General features: G+C 39.6%; 1 protein-coding gene across 3 annotated transcripts in view; it reads right to left on the reverse strand.

Moving 5' to 3' along the window:
- The window catches only part of APP (amyloid beta precursor protein), a 287,620-nt gene that overhangs the window by 165,103 nt on the left and 106,716 nt on the right, over positions 1 to 15,801 (reverse strand). For all 3 annotated transcript variants that reach the window (XM_030806169.1, XM_030806168.1, XM_030806167.1), the window contains exon 4: positions 1,918 to 2,030. In XM_030806169.1, coding sequence (XP_030662029.1) covers positions 1,918 to 2,030 — 113 coding nt within the window. The remainder of the gene's footprint in view (positions 1 to 1,917; positions 2,031 to 15,801) is intronic.

A 15,801-nucleotide genomic window follows, 5' to 3' on the forward strand; every position in this document is an offset into this window, starting at 1 on the left:
TTATTTGCTTTTTGAGTGAATTTACAACAGGATTTTTTTTTAGCATGGATTACACTTTGGTACTCTTTTTATTCTTAAGTTTATTATTTATTTAATAAGACCACGATGTTATATAATAGAGGTTTATACGAACAACTGGAATGGAAACTAATTGGGAAATAAGATGTAGAAGCCTCCACTAGTGAACAGATACCAGAGAATTAATACCTTCTGGCTTAATTCGTGTATCCAGAAATTGTGTGCGTTCCAGGTAGATTCCCCAGTTCACTCCTACCTCCCTTACAGATGGAAGTTTATCTCACATGGACCTGCCTTATCCTAGAAATTCTGACTCTCTTGGTTCACTTTCAGAGTAACAATCCTGGGAAGAGAAGAAATTATCCCCTGCAGCCACTAAGAATCAGAACTTACAGTCATTAGAGATTTCTCCTTGAATGTCTTTTTGCTTTTCTGTGATTTGCTAAATTTGCACAAATCTAGATTAGCATAAAGCTCTGAGAGCATCCACTAGTGATAAATGAAGGATGAATAATTCAATACATAAAGGTAAACAATGAAAATATTACAGACTGTATTTTGACCTTATGGGAGTCATGTTTGTTTCTTAGAGACAAAGGATTTTTCTTTAGAAAACATGGAATAAAGAATGAGGTTATCAAATAGGTAGCTGGACTTCAAATTATTTGGTTTGTTTTCTTAAACTCAGCAAGCTCTTAAACCTCCAAAACACATTTTTATATAAAGAACATTTTATTCTACAGTGGATCCAAAAATATTATTTTATAAGAGGCAAAAAATAATGCTAAATCTTCAGCGGTATTTTCTGCCAAACAGCTATAAAGCTATGATACAATGGTTAAGCGAAGCTCGATCAGATTTCTCAACCCCAGCACTGTTGAGTTTTGGACTGGGTAATTCTTAGGGGTGGCAGGTGGTTATCCTGTTGACTGTAGGATGTTTAGCAGAATCTTTGGCCTCTGGGCACTATCATATGCCAGTAACACCACTCCCTCAAGTTATGATAACCAAAAATGTCTCCAGACATGTTCCGGGGAGGGACAGGGGATCAAAATCGACCCAAGTGAAGCACTATGAGCTAGATAAAGGAGGCTAATTCTAGTTAGCCTAAGACTGATCTTACCACAAATAAACTACATAAATTTATTAGAAAAACTATCAAAGGGACATAGCAGCTGTGGAGGTGGTCTTACCACACAGTGACCTTTTCATGCTAAGTATCTTATATCTTTTATTGGCTTAGCCAAAAGCAGAGGTTAACCAAGTGCTCGGTCAGACTCACCCTGTGGAAAAATCGAGATAGTAGGCATGGCCTGCTGAATATAAAATTGAACGGTATAACTTAGAAACTGAATTCTAACTGGAGCTTTCAGGCTGGCACAAACAAGCTACTTCGCTGTTCTACCACTGTATTCACTAATAGATGACAGGGGGAAAGGCTAAATTATTAAAAAATTGTATATGACAAAAGAAAACAGCAGGTGCATAAAAATAATCTGAAGGGTAAACTTTAAAGTTATAACTATTAGAGATTATATTTTTAAGTTATAAGGCATGGCACAGACAATTTATATTTTTAAGTTGCGAAACACGGCACAGGCACATAATGAATCTAGTTCAACTGGCCCTATTTTTGACTTTTTAAAAATATTCACGGATGGGGAGGCTGTGCATGTGTGGGGACAGGGGATACACGGGAACTCTACTTTCTGTTTGATTTTGCTGTGAAACCTAAAATCACTCTAAAAACTAAAATCTGGGTTATGGATAGTAGCATTGGGTTTTTTTCTTAAATAACTTATTAACGTAGCTGTTGCCTCAAAATACCCCTAAAATGCCATTAGGTATGTCCCCAGGAAATCTTCACTTTGCAATAAGAAAGAATTTATGGGCTGGTACCTCTTTGGCGACGGTGTGCCAGTGAAGATGAGTTTCGCAAACATCCATCCTCTCCTGGTGTAAGAATTTGCACTTGTCAGGAACGAGAAGGGCATCGCTTACAAACTCACCAACTGAAAGAAAGGAAAACCACTTCCCGTCATTCCATCTGAATCACAGTGTTCTTACCACAGAGAAGGCATCAAGGAAAGACAGACTTCAAGACAAGTTAAACAGCCTTTCAATGCCTAAGCAACCCAATCAAGACCCTATTACCTTTAGAATGTTACATCCGGCCTCCTCAAGCAACTCAGTTTCTTGGCACATCAAGTTTGATGGTTAAAATAATTCCTACATGCTGCAAGTGAAATTGTCCCTTAATTAATCTGAATTTCTTGCTTCAAAATTAATCCTAAAAAAGCTGCTTAACTAGAGAACCAATTACCATTCTATTACAACAGGGGGTAAAATACAAATATTGACATTGTCTAGGTGAGCATTTGAGCAAAATCAATATAAATTTCTGTCTACTTACTTCTCTTTCTTGGACATTTTAGTCTGCTTGTAAATAACAGAAATTTTAGCATTTTTCTACTTCCTAAGCAAAAAACCCAAAATTGTATTTTATATATATGTTTACATAACACACATAAGAGAAAGAGTTTAATTCAGTTTAGTTCTGAAAACTGTTCCTCAGACTTTTGTTATATCTTTAAAGAAAATGTATATCATGCAAATTATTTCTAGGCATTTCTGGTACTGAAGATATAAAGATATTACATAAAGTCCTACATGAACTCAGTCTAATGAAGGTAAAAAATGGATAATTACCACATTATATGTAAGCTGTAAACTTAATTTTTGTTTTGTTTACTGCAATATTCCTAGCTTTCAGCACAGATTCTTGCACATAGTAGGAAATAAATATCTGTTAGTGAACGAACAAGTTAAATTCTGTAATAGAGATGAGGAAGGTGTCAGGCCAGTATCTTGGGTGTGGTGGGAAAAACCTCAAAGAAGAAACAACATTCGAGATGAATCTGAATGGTGAGAAGTAGTATGCCATGTGGGAAATGAATTGAACTTCCATAATATAAGGATAGAATCGGTCTTGCTTGCCATTATACCCCCACAATTCCTGGCCTAGTTCTGTCAAACATCAAGAACTCTATTATAGAATCCAAATGCATGGATGGATGGGTAGCAAAAGACCCTTCAAAATGAGGGAGCCTCCTGTGCAAAGAAAGAGTAAAGAACCAGCAAGGCATATTTGCAGCCCATCGTGGCTGGAGCACAAAGTAAGTGGCAAAGGGAGTCCAGAAGGAAGTAGCACGGGGGAAGCATACTGGACTCCAATTTGAAGAGCCTTAGGTTTTGGATGCCATTTTGGAAGAAGCAATATAGGCCAAAAGTTTTTTTTGTTTGTTTGTTTTTCAAATAGACTCTATAATTAAGTGAAGGATAGACCAGCATAGTGAAACCATGAAAGCAGGGAGACTACCAAGTAGGTCACTGTGGTCCTTCAGGCAAAACATGCAAGAATAGACATAAACCCATAACTCCCACAGGGCAAGGCATACAGATTGTCCACACACCAGCAAAGACAGGAATGAATGTCTTTCTTTCATAGTAGGCTACAGGGCACTTTCTGAAATGCAACATAAAGAGGGATTAAAAGCCCTAAGAAGTGGAAGGAAGTAACTTTTCATTCTCATAAAGGTGCTTAAACTTTAGTCTGTTTCTAGCTCAAACATGTAAGATGTAGCAAGATATTGAAGTACTTATTTCAATAAGTACTATTTAGATAAAAATCTAAGCAAATCACAGGGGAGAATAAGCACTGTATCTTGTCATTCCTTAAATCTTTAAAATGATCAATGATGCCCATAGCAGTATAGTGTGTGTTGCAGGGAATGCAAAAATTATGAGACATGGTACCCCAAAGGCTGCAGGTGTCACTTTGCAGGGAAGAAACCAGTGAGTACTGAACACCATCCCATGCAGCTCCACAGGGCCACATCATGGGTTTTTTTTAAATAAACCTCACTTCCCAGGGGAGGAATCTCTGCCAAGAAACCTAAGGCCACGTAACTCGGGAGATTATAACCTAGACCCAGAGATAAGCATTAAGATAAAAATTATAAGGAAAGAAATAACATGATAATGCAAATGATATCATATTTCTCTTTTACATAGAATGATATAAAACAAAACAAAAACAAAAAACAGAAGAAGAGTTGGAGAATGGAAAGTAATGGTAATCTCATCCAAAACAAACACACCATTCCCAGGTGGATTTCTCAGGGTTTCTGTGGTCAGGGACCAACCCTAGCTGCTTGGAAGAATACCTGATATCTGAGGCATCCCAATTTTCTAGGTTACAGGAGGCCAGAAGTGACCTATGGCCTGAAGATGCCCACCTCATCAGTCAGCTCTGCTTAGCCATATTTGCAAATGTCCAAACTAAGAAGTGATGCTTTTCTATTTGACAAGAAATTATTGGAAAGATTAAATGCCTGTCATGTACAAATAGGTCAAAGAGTTTAAAAAATTTAATGCTGGCCCAAAGCTACTAAATCACTTCGTGAGAAGAGCCAGAGCAGGGATCAGATACACCTGACCTTGGCCTGCAAGAGTTCTTGGGGGCATAAACCAGACAGTAAGTGCCAAACAACAAAACCAAATCATCTTGTTTTATCTGCCCTTAGTCAATCTGCTGAGGACTAGATTATAATGCAAAGCTAAAGTTACCAAAACATATTTACTTATTTACCAAAAGGACATGTACTGCATGAATTTATTTGTTTGTTTCGAGACAAGGTCTCGCTCTGTCACCCTGGCTGGAATGTGGGGGTTGGATCAATGGCTCACTGCAGCCTCGACCTCCTGGGGTCACGCAATCCTCCTACCTCAGCCTCCTGAGTAGCTGGGACTACAGGTGTGCACCATCATGCCCAGCTAATTATTTCACTTTTTGCAGAGACAGGGTCTAGATATGTTGCCCAGGCTGGTCTCGAACTCCTAGGCTCAAGCAATCTGCCTGCCGCAGCCTCCCAAAGTGCTGGGATTACAGACGTGAGCCATCATGACCAGTCAGTCTGAGCATTTTTAATGAGGAGTTGGTAAACAAGCTTTTCTTAAAAGCCTGAATTAATTAAAAGTTGCCTTGGATATTAGGAGTTCATTAGCTAAGGATGTTACTCTTACTTTCATCTGGCAGAAAATCTGTCCAGGAGAACCATATTCTTGAACTTGTGTTTAGGACAGAGGTTGGCAAACTACTACTTGTGGACCAAGTCTGCCCACCCACCCCCTCCTCCCCCACCCCCAACACCTGTATTTCTGCATTAGTCTGACTACAACAATTGTTCATTATGTTTATAAGTGGCTACTGAACTTTCTAACTTGCAAAACATTTCATTTGATACTGCCAAGATGGTCTTTGCTTCTTATATTGCACAAAACTAAGAAATATGTGTCCCTCAAAAAGAGAATGGTTTTTTAAAGGATTAAAACTGGTTACTTAATAAGCTCTCAGGACTAATGGCAAAATAGAAACCTCACTGTATTCTAACATTAAAATAAAATTTAGCAGTGGACAGCACTGCTTATATTACTTTTAAAATTCGATGAAACATGTTAGAAGGTTACACATCAGAAATTGTAAGCGATTCAACCACAAAAATCTGTTTTTAAAAACTTTTAATAAGAATTAAGAGTGCTAAAAGTATAATGAAGCCTTTTTCACCAACTGGCTTAGCATGGTTTATATTTTCTCTTTTTAATTAAAAAATAGTGTACTTAAAAATCCTTGCTAGGACAGCAGTTATATGGAAACTGTATTTTCTACTCAAACTTGCTGTGAACTTACACTGCTTTGTTTTTAAAAACAAAGTTTATTAATTTTAAAAAGCCTATGATCGTATATACCTGGAGTTTCTCTCCACAGCCATGTATATCTTATTTTCATAAATGCTTCTGTTTATTTGCTTTGATCTTTCAGGTAAAAGAAGTTCTTAACAGAATTCTGATATAAGAGATCAAAGACTAAAACAAATTAAATATCATAATGAGAAATCATGTTCCTGTTTACAGCAAACTTTAGGAAATTTGGCACCATTTATTTCAAGTGGATAAATTCATCAATATATGGTATGCATGTTTATTGACAAACATACAACCTGGTTTCTTGCTTAAACAATTCACAATTTATATTCAAAACACATGTCACACCACACATACACACATACACACACATACACACACACACACACACAACTGAAAGGGTGTTTTCAAAGCTAATGAACAAAATCTGGGTCTGGCTTCTTGGCTATGAAGTCTTGGCAAGGTGAACAAGGATGGCAAATTAAATAGGAGTCTGCAGGCCTCAATCTGCTAGCTCTCTGGTGGTCTTTGAGAGGACTGTCTAGCTCAAATTACCTCATTTTGCAGATGGGAGGAAAAAAGCTCAGGTCAAGTGACTTGCCCACAGAGCCAACTGGCAGTAGAACTAGACTGAAAATCCAGGTCTCCAGTTCTCCATCCAAGAGTGGTAACTCAACTCACTCATTTAAACTCTGTTCAAAATGGTTCATTTGGCCCATTTCCTTTGGCTTTTACAAAAGTAGTTCACTTTCAGACTGTGAACTACTTTAATATTATAATCTACAATGTGGTCAATTTGACAATAAAACTAGACTTAAATTAGCTAGCAAGCCATATACAACAGCTGGGAATGCAGTCGGCGGCAGAGAATAGACCACATGTCAAACTGTGGCTTAAACACACGGTAGGATTATGTATCTCACCCAAGAAGTGACACTGAAGCTAGGGCCACTGCAGATATGCCATGATGCCATCAGGGACCAGGGTATTCCTATCTTTCTGTACTGCCATTCTTAGCATGTTGATTTTATCCTTGTGTTTTGTGGTCACAAAATGGTCACAGAAATTCAAGACATTATGTCCAAGTTCCAGGCAGAAGGCAGAGAAACGAGACAAAGGTGAAAGGTTTTCTGTTGTTTTTTTTTCCTCTAATAAAGCTTTGCTGTGTTACTTGGGAGGGACATACTCCTCAGCAAATCCCACTGAGGCCATATATGCCATACTGTGATCTGGTCACATGCACCTGCAAGGCAATCTGTGAAAGTATTTTCAGCAGAGCACATTGTCACCCTGAACAAAAAAAAATCTAGAATTCTTTTAGAAAGGAAAAAATGGGAATGAATATCAAACAGGCGAGTAGCAGAGGCTCCCACACTATGGAATTTAAAGTATATTTTTCGATTTCTTTATGTTGTCTTTTCAAAAGACAGACAGAATTCCAGGAAGCAGACAGAATTCAGAGTAAAAAGTACTGCAACTAAAACCATAGTAACTCCCCAGTCCATGACACTGGGAGGAATGAGAAGCGAAAGATGTCTCAAAACTGACTCTGCTGCCAGGATGGCAGCACCTGGGGGTGTCATCCCAGCTACTTGGGAGGTTGTAGTGGGAGGATCACTTGAGCCCAAGAATTTGAGGCCAGCCTGCGTAACTTAGAGAGACCGTACCTCTAAAAATAAATGTTTAAAATAAAGACATTAAAATTAAAAAAAAAAAAAAAAAACAGACTGCTAAAGTTTTGAGCATCAGGGTGGGGTTGAGTAGATTAATGTAAAAGATTCTAGAGCCATATGCAGGTTCTTCAAGGCACAGATTATTTATCAGATTAGAAGACAATATATCTATGAACTGCTAGGGACTAAAATGATGTTGGCCAGAATCATGGGAATGAAGGGCCAAAAATGCCTGAGGTCTTTGGACTTCTGCCCAAGGTGTGCCCTCTCTTCCTCATCTCTCAAGAGGTAAAGATGATTCAAGAAAGTAGGGGAAATGTTCTGACAATGGAATTACTGTAAAATGCCAAAGCCTCGGTTTCCTTGTGCTGTGGGCCCAGATCTGCCTCGTGAAGATAAAACATCAGTATTGTCAGTAACTCTGAACTGTGTGCCTGCCACCACCCTCAATACTTCACGTGCATCTTCTCTCACTGTCCTCAGAACCACACCAAGGCAGCTACAATGATTTCACTTTATAAGAGAAGGCGAGGGCCAGGCACGGTGGCTCAAGTCTGTAATCCCAGCACTTTGGGAGGCCGAGACGGGCGGATCACAAGGTCAGGAGTTCGAGATCAGCCTGGCCAAAATGGTGAAACCCCGTCTCTACTAAAAATACAAAAAAATTAGCCAGGTGTGGGGGCGCATGCCTGTAATCCCAGCTACTCAGGAGGCTGAGGCAGGAGAATCGCTTGAACCCGGGAGGTGGAGGTTGCAGTGAGCCAAGATAGCGCCACTGCAGTCCGGCCTGAGCGAAAGAGCAAGACTCCGTCTCAAATGGAAAAAAAAAAAAAAAAAAAGAGAAGGTGAGACCAAGAGGCTATGTAACAGTCCAGGTCACATATAGAGTAAATGGCAGAACTGAGAGAATTAAATAAATTAATATCCGTAAAGTACTCAACTAGTGCCCAGAAGACAGTTGCTCAATAAATTATATTAATAGTATCCTTCTCCCCAGTATCTATCTCATCAACCACCGTAGTTTCTCATAATAATAATCATAGTAATCAAAACAGCAACAGCTACTCTTCATCATTTGCTAATCACCTATTTTGCACCTACTGAAGACACTGGGGTTTTATTTTCATTACACCATCACTACCTACTTGTAGCCCCACAGAGATGACATGGTACTGTTTTACATATGAGTACTGCTTATGATGGGGTGAATACATGACAGCAATCAACACAGTGGAGAAGCAGAGAATCCAAGTGATCAACTCTTTCAACTCTTGCACCGAGTGCTGGTCCTGGCTGTGAGGGGCTGTTTCCTGAATCCCCTCTGGCAGCCACAGTCCTTTATCCACTAACTCTTCACTGCATACTTACAATTATGTCTCAGTGCTAAGAATACAGCAGTGAACAAAACAGATAAAACGATATATGATCCTAGCAGGGAAGTGATAAAAAAAAAAAACAGATTAAAAATACAGTGTCTGTTGGATGGTAATAAATGTTACATGGATAAAGCAGAGAAAGGGGATGGTTTGCTTGTTTTTTCTGAGGGGTGAAATTTTAAATAGGGTGGTCAGGGAAAACCTACTTGAAAATATGACATTTCAGTGAAGACTTGAGGAAGTGAGGGAACAAAGTATTCAGAATCAAAGGGAAGAAAATTCTGGCCAGAGGAAGCAACCAGTATTACACAAAGTCTTGAGGCAGATGCATGCCTGGTGAGCTCACAGAAGAGCAAGGAGATCAGTGCTGTCGTGGAGACATGATGTGGAGGAGATCAATGGTCAAGCGAGTGAGTGACAGCCAGGACAGGACAGAGACAGCCGACTGCATGGGGCCTTAAACATTGTCCAACTCTGGCCAGTACTCGGAGTAATGCTGGAAGGCTCTGGGGTGGTTTTCTAAGCTAATTATTCTTGCCCTAGGGGGTCAAGACTAGAAGTGAGAAGACCAGGAAGGGGGCTCTGGCATTAATCCAGGTGAGAGGTGACAATAACTTGGACCAGGATGAGAGCAGTAGAGGTGGTGAGTAGTTCTCAGATTCTGGATGTCACCTGAAGGTCAGATCTAAATAACCAAATAGAAAGGAGTCAAGAATCTAGCTTGTTTCTATTCCAACAGCTAGAAGATGCTTTATACTGAAGATAATGGAAAAATCTGGACAAGACTTTCCTAATTTTTCTGTGTAGATGTGTAGACAGGCAGAACTTTCGAGAATTCTGTACTTACTAACTTGTATACACTAGATATGTGTATATGAAAAAGACAGCTACAGATAAATGTTTTCTTAGGTGATTTTCTATTTTACCATTTCAGGCTCTTACTCCACAAATGTTTTTTTTTTCTTGAATGTGCTCATTATGTACTATCTTTTGTAACTTTCGCATTAAGAAATCGGCTGGGAAAATTTTCCTGGGAGGCATCTGTACTCAAGAGACGGGACGATTACTTACAGAAGCGGCCAAACATTTCTCAACAAACTTTCCATGTGATAAAACTGTTATGGTTTTAGCTTCAGAGTGTGGGCAGTTACTGGGTTCTCAAAGAGGACATGAGGGTGAATTACACATCCTCTTAAAAAGTGGCTGTTGCCGTCACCAGCATTTCACTGTAACTATTACCGGATAATAGTGAGAACTGACAGATGGGATTCTTCAGATGAGAACTATTTGCCAGATGGTAGAAACTAAATGGATCAAGATAAGCAAAAAGGCAAAAGAAGTGAAAACTAGAAGTTTTACCTAAATCATCTCTCCAACTTTTCCAAGTGCACAGATCCAGCCTCACATACATACCATATACATACATAGATGGCAGAGTGAGTATAAGACAGAACAGTGCTGTCCAGGAGTGGTGGCTCATGCCTGTAATCCCAGCACTTTGGGAGGCCAAGGTGGATCACAAGGTCAGGAGTTCGAGACCAGCCTGGCCAATATGGTGACATCTCATCTCTACTAAAAATACAAACATTAGCTGAGCGTGTTGGCGTGCACCTGTAGTCCCAGCTACTCGGGAGGCTGAGGCAGAAGAATCTCCTGAACCAGGGAGGCGGAGGTTGCAGTGAGCCAAGATCGCACCACTGCACTCCAGCCTGGGTGACAGAGCGAGACTCTGTCTCAAAAAACAAACAAACAAACAAACACAAAATAGTGTTTAACCCAGGCTCTGAATAACACTGGTCTTAAAATAATAAAAATAATGCAAAGGATTTACTTTAAAAAAGAAAAAAAAAAGCCACGGGAACAAAATAAGTATTTATGGTCAGGCATGGTGGCTCACACCTATAACCCCAGCACTTTGGGAGGCCGAGGCAAGTGGATCACCTGAGGTCAGGAGTTTGAGACCAGCCTGGCCAACATGGTGAAGCCCTGTCTCTACTAAAAATACAAAATTAGCTGGGCATGGTGGCGGGTGCCTGTAATCTTAGCTACTTGGGAGGCTGGGGCAGGAGAATCACCTGAGCCAGGGAAGCAGAGGTTGCAGTGGGCTGAGATTGTGTCATTGCACTCCAGCCTGGGTGACAGAGGGAGACTCTGTCTCAAATAAATAAATAAATAAATAAATAAATATTTGTTAGCAGTCTTGCAGCTTTTAAAAAGACTCATATAGGTTTGGTTAACAAATTTTTTTATATTTTTTATTTTTTTAAGAAAGAGTCTTACTCTGTCTCCCAGGCTGGAGTGCAATGGCACGATCACAGCTCACTGCAGCCTTGACTTCCTGGGCTCAGGTGATCTTCCCACCTCAGCCTCTCGGGTAGCTGGGACTACAGGCACATGCTACCATGACCAGCAATTTTTTTGTGTTTTTAGTAGATATGGGGTTATGCCATGTTGCCCAGGCCAGTCTCAAATTCCTGGGCTCAAGCAATCAACCTGCCTCGGCCTCCCAAAGTATTGGGATTACAGGCATGAGCCACTGTACCCAGCCTGGGTTAACAATTCTGATACTGCTATGCACATATACTGAAACTGAACAATTAAGTACATAGATGGTGGATGGAGTGAGAATTTATAGATAACCAAGGAGGAGAGATATAGTGTCCGTGTGGTAATATGTTAGAGTAGGAAACATCTGGATGAAATTGTATTTAGCTTAATATAGACTAGGTATTATAGCTTAATATAAATACAACTAGTTAGCTATAGAAATATTTATAGATCTGCATAACACAAGGGTGAATACAGACAAACACATTGCCTTGCTCTATCAACTGAGAAGTCCTAAAAGCAAAGAAACTCCAGTGGCAATAAGCATCCTTAACATCCAGATTTTAATACTATTCTCCAATAACATTACTCTCCAAGAAAAGGAACAAGGGCTCCTTGGAGGAACAGCTGATTCTAGGATTAGGGCTGAAAATATGCAAGATGAGACTGCAGCATCTTGTAAGAAAAAAAAAAGAGGCTATGTTAAATGAGCATAGGAACCAACTGAAAGGGCTTCTAATAGCTAAGGCTGGAATACTTTGATCAATAAGAATTACAAAGTAGTACTGGATTATAAATCAAAGTACAATGTAAATATCTATGAGTCTAAACGACTGAATGAATACATAAATGGGAAAAAAGAGACAAATCTCCTGTGCAGAAGAATTCCAAATAATTTATGTAGATACTCTGCCCTCAAAAAATGAAGCATAATTCTCCACTCCTTAATTGTGGGCTGTGCAAACTGACTTCCTTCCAAAGAGCAGAGCACATAAAGTGGGAAGAAGAGTAACTTTCAAGTGGAGAAACTCAGCAACCACCACCTGAGCCAGGTGATCAAGGTCAGTGCCAACAGGGCTGTATCATGTTGATAAATATGTACTCTTGATATGACGTGATGAAAAGGGCGTTTACCTCTGTGGTCTTCCTTCTTAAAACCAATAACCCCCAGGCAAAGCATGAGAAAATTCCCACAGAGGAGAATCCTACACATTATCTGACCAATACAAAACCTTTAAGCTTATTAAAAAACTAGAAAAGTATAAAGAAACTGTCATAGCCAAGAGGAAAGGAGGCTAAGGAGACCTGACAATTAAATGTAATATGCCTTCCTGGATGGCATCCTGGAACACAGAAAGGACATTAGACAAAAACTAAGGACATCTGAATAAAGTATAGACTTTAGTTAATAACAATGTACCATATTAATGTAAGATGTTAACAACAGGGAAAACTGGATGGAAAGCATATGGGAACTCTCTGGACTATCCTCTCAATTTTTCTGTTAATTTAAAACTGTTGTAAAATATAAAGTCTACTTTAAAAAAATTTAATGACTTGATATAAAATTTCATACAATAAGGTGTCATGCCAAACTCCTACTGACTCCAGTGTGGATGGCACCAGGTTCAAGAGCCAGAAAAGCCCCAGAGCTAGTGAACCCTATGTCTCATAGGGTTTTACTGGGGGCTTGCACACAGAGGGGTGAGTCCAGTGGTGGTGCGCTGGACAGAAGAACCGCAGCCGCTTGCAAAAGGCATGTGGTCTCTATAGCATTTTCCCTTAACACCCTCCCCCTAACAATCTCCACCTGGCAACTTCCACTTAACTCGTAACAAAGGGTCTCAATCCTTGGCGTGGCCCACGTTCCATGGAAGGAGATGAGGGCTCAGATGTTCCTTACAGATAAGGAATGGCTCTCTGGGTTGGCCACTCCTGGATTTCTTTGTTGTTTTTTTGTTTTGAGTTTTGTTGTTGTTGTTGTTGTTGTTTGAAACAGAGTCTCATTCGGTCTCCCAGGCTGGAGTGCACTGGCGTGATACTGGCTCACTGCAATTTCCACCTGCCGGGTTCATGCAATTCTCCTGCCTCAGCCTCCAAAGTAGCTGGGACTACAGGCATGCGCCACCACGCCCAGCTAATTTTTGTATTTTTAGTAGAGACGGGGTTTGGCCACATTGGCCAGACTGGTCTTGGACTTCTGACCTCAAATGATCTGCCTGCCTCGGCCTCCCAAAGTGCTGGGATTACAGGCACTGGCCACCGCGCCCGGCCCACTCCCGGATTTCTTAACTCAGAACTCGGATTCAGGTGCACCTGCCACACAGGATCATTGTCAGGGCATGTTCAAGCCAAGTGATCCCTGTCAGGTGCATCTTACCATACATACAGGCATACCTATTTGATTCCACATCAACATTCTAGCCTTCAAAAAAAGTCTATAAAATTATTGTAGTTGAAAAGAACTAGAATTAAAAAGAGCTTACCAACTCAGGCATCTCATCTGTGGTATCTATTAATAACTAGACAGGGCTTGGTTTGACTTTTTTTTTTAGAAAAAAAATAAGTAATGTGGCATTTAAATTGTTTTTTAAAAATTCAAGAATTTCAAAATTATCACATATACACCTAAAATTCTTTGCTTTCCAAATTTAACCTTGTCTTAGGAATGTAAACTAACTGGTCAGAGAATTCATTCCCCTCTACAAATGAGGAATCTTGAGCCGGATGAGGTTTGCACAAAGCTAATGACAGAGGCAGGCTCAACTCTGAAACCCGACTCTCATTCCAATGTTCAGGACCCCAAGAAGTGTTACAATAGTCTACTAATTTTGAATGACAGCTTCCTCATTAACCAACCCAAGATAAGTTATAGGTGCTTTTTCTGTTGCCTCTTTTTGGCTGCATTATTAGTCATATTCTTGATTTTATCAACAACAGGACTTCTTGTTAAAAGTATTTAATAATTCCAACATTCGTTAAAAGATGGAATTGTAAGAGGAATAGTTGTTAAAAGCTTTCCAGATTAGGGGTTTTTAAACTCAAACCATGCTTCAAAATCACCTGGGATCCTGATCAGTCTGCAGATTGATCTTCTCTCTAGCTCCACAGCCTAGTTCTGATTTACGTGTTCTGGGACGCGCCTGAAAACAGACCTCCCCAGAGTGGCTCTGATTCAGGTGGCTCACGGATCACACTTTGAGAAATATTTGGAGCAGGGCTTCTCAAGCTTTAAAGTGCCTATGAATCACCTGGGGGCCTTGTTAAAATGCAGGTTTTGACTGGACAAGTCTAGGGTGGGACTGAGTCTGCTTTTCTAACAAGCTCCCAAGTGATGTGATTCAGCTGTTCCTTCCGGCAGTAAGGGTCTACTTAAGATAACCCATTATAACTAATCTCATTAAGGTTTTTAAAATTTTTAAGTTACAAGTTACTGCTTTGTAAGACACTCTTTGCTTACCCACTTTTAATTATACAGTTTAGTGTCAAGTAGATTCATATCGTTGTACAACCATCACTACCTTCCATCTCCAGAACTGTTTTCACCTTGCTAAACTAAAACTGCACACCATTAAACAACTCTCCATTCCCCACCTCCAGAACCTGGAAACCATCATTCTGTTTTCCATCTTTCTGAATTTGACTCTTCAATTTCAACTGGATGCAAAGCATATGGGAAACTCTCTGGACTATCCTCTCAATTTTTCTGTAAATTTAAAACTGTTGTAAAATATAAAGTCTACTTAAAAAAAATTTAATGGCTTGATATAAAATTTCATATAATAAGGTGTCATGCCAAACTCCTACTGACTCCAATGTGGATGGCACCAGGTTCAAGAGCCAGAAGAGCCCCAGAGCTAGTGAACCCTATGTCTCATAGGGTTTTATTGGGGGCTTTGACTCTTCAAATTCACTCTTCAAATTCAAAAAGGGTTTTATTGGAGGCTTTGACTCTTCAAATTCAAAAAGGTACTGCATATAAGTAGAATCAAGTATCTGTCTTTTGGTGACTAGCTTGCTTTGTCCTTTTAAAAAATAAAAATTTTCATGCTTCTCTTCCATAAACCTGCACCTCATCCCATAGATTTGTCACTTTTGGCACCATCTTAAGGACTGAGCGCCTTTTCACACATCCCTAAGAGCCAAGCTGCTCCTGGTTCGCCTTTTGTTTAATTATAGAAGTTACAAAATATGGTAGAAAGAGTTCTAGATTTGAAAACAACACAATGACTCAAGCAGATGAAGTGATTTCCAAATATTAGAAGGTGATATGATAAATGCCTCCTGACCAGAGAGGTGCACAAAGGATGAGAGACAAGAATAAAAATTAAAACTTAACATAATTTGATAATCTTAAGAGATCATCTCTGCTACTGCTGAGTATTACTAAATACCACTCTATGCAGGTCCATGAAGGATACAAAAGAACCGAGATACAGTTCTGGACCAACACAGCTTGGAGCAGCTTTGTCTCACAGAAATATAATAGAGGCCACATACCTAATTTAAAATTTCTTGTAGCCACATTAACATAAAAAGGTAAAAAGAAACAGGTAAAATTAATTTTATTAATATACTTTAACCCAGTACATCCTAAATTTCATCATTTCAACATGCAATCAATGTAAATAATTACCATTAAG

The sequence above is a fragment of the Nomascus leucogenys genome, chromosome 25 (assembly GCF_006542625.1).
Source record: "Nomascus leucogenys isolate Asia chromosome 25, Asia_NLE_v1, whole genome shotgun sequence".
Classification (NCBI taxonomy): Eukaryota; Metazoa; Chordata; class Mammalia; order Primates; family Hylobatidae; genus Nomascus; species Nomascus leucogenys.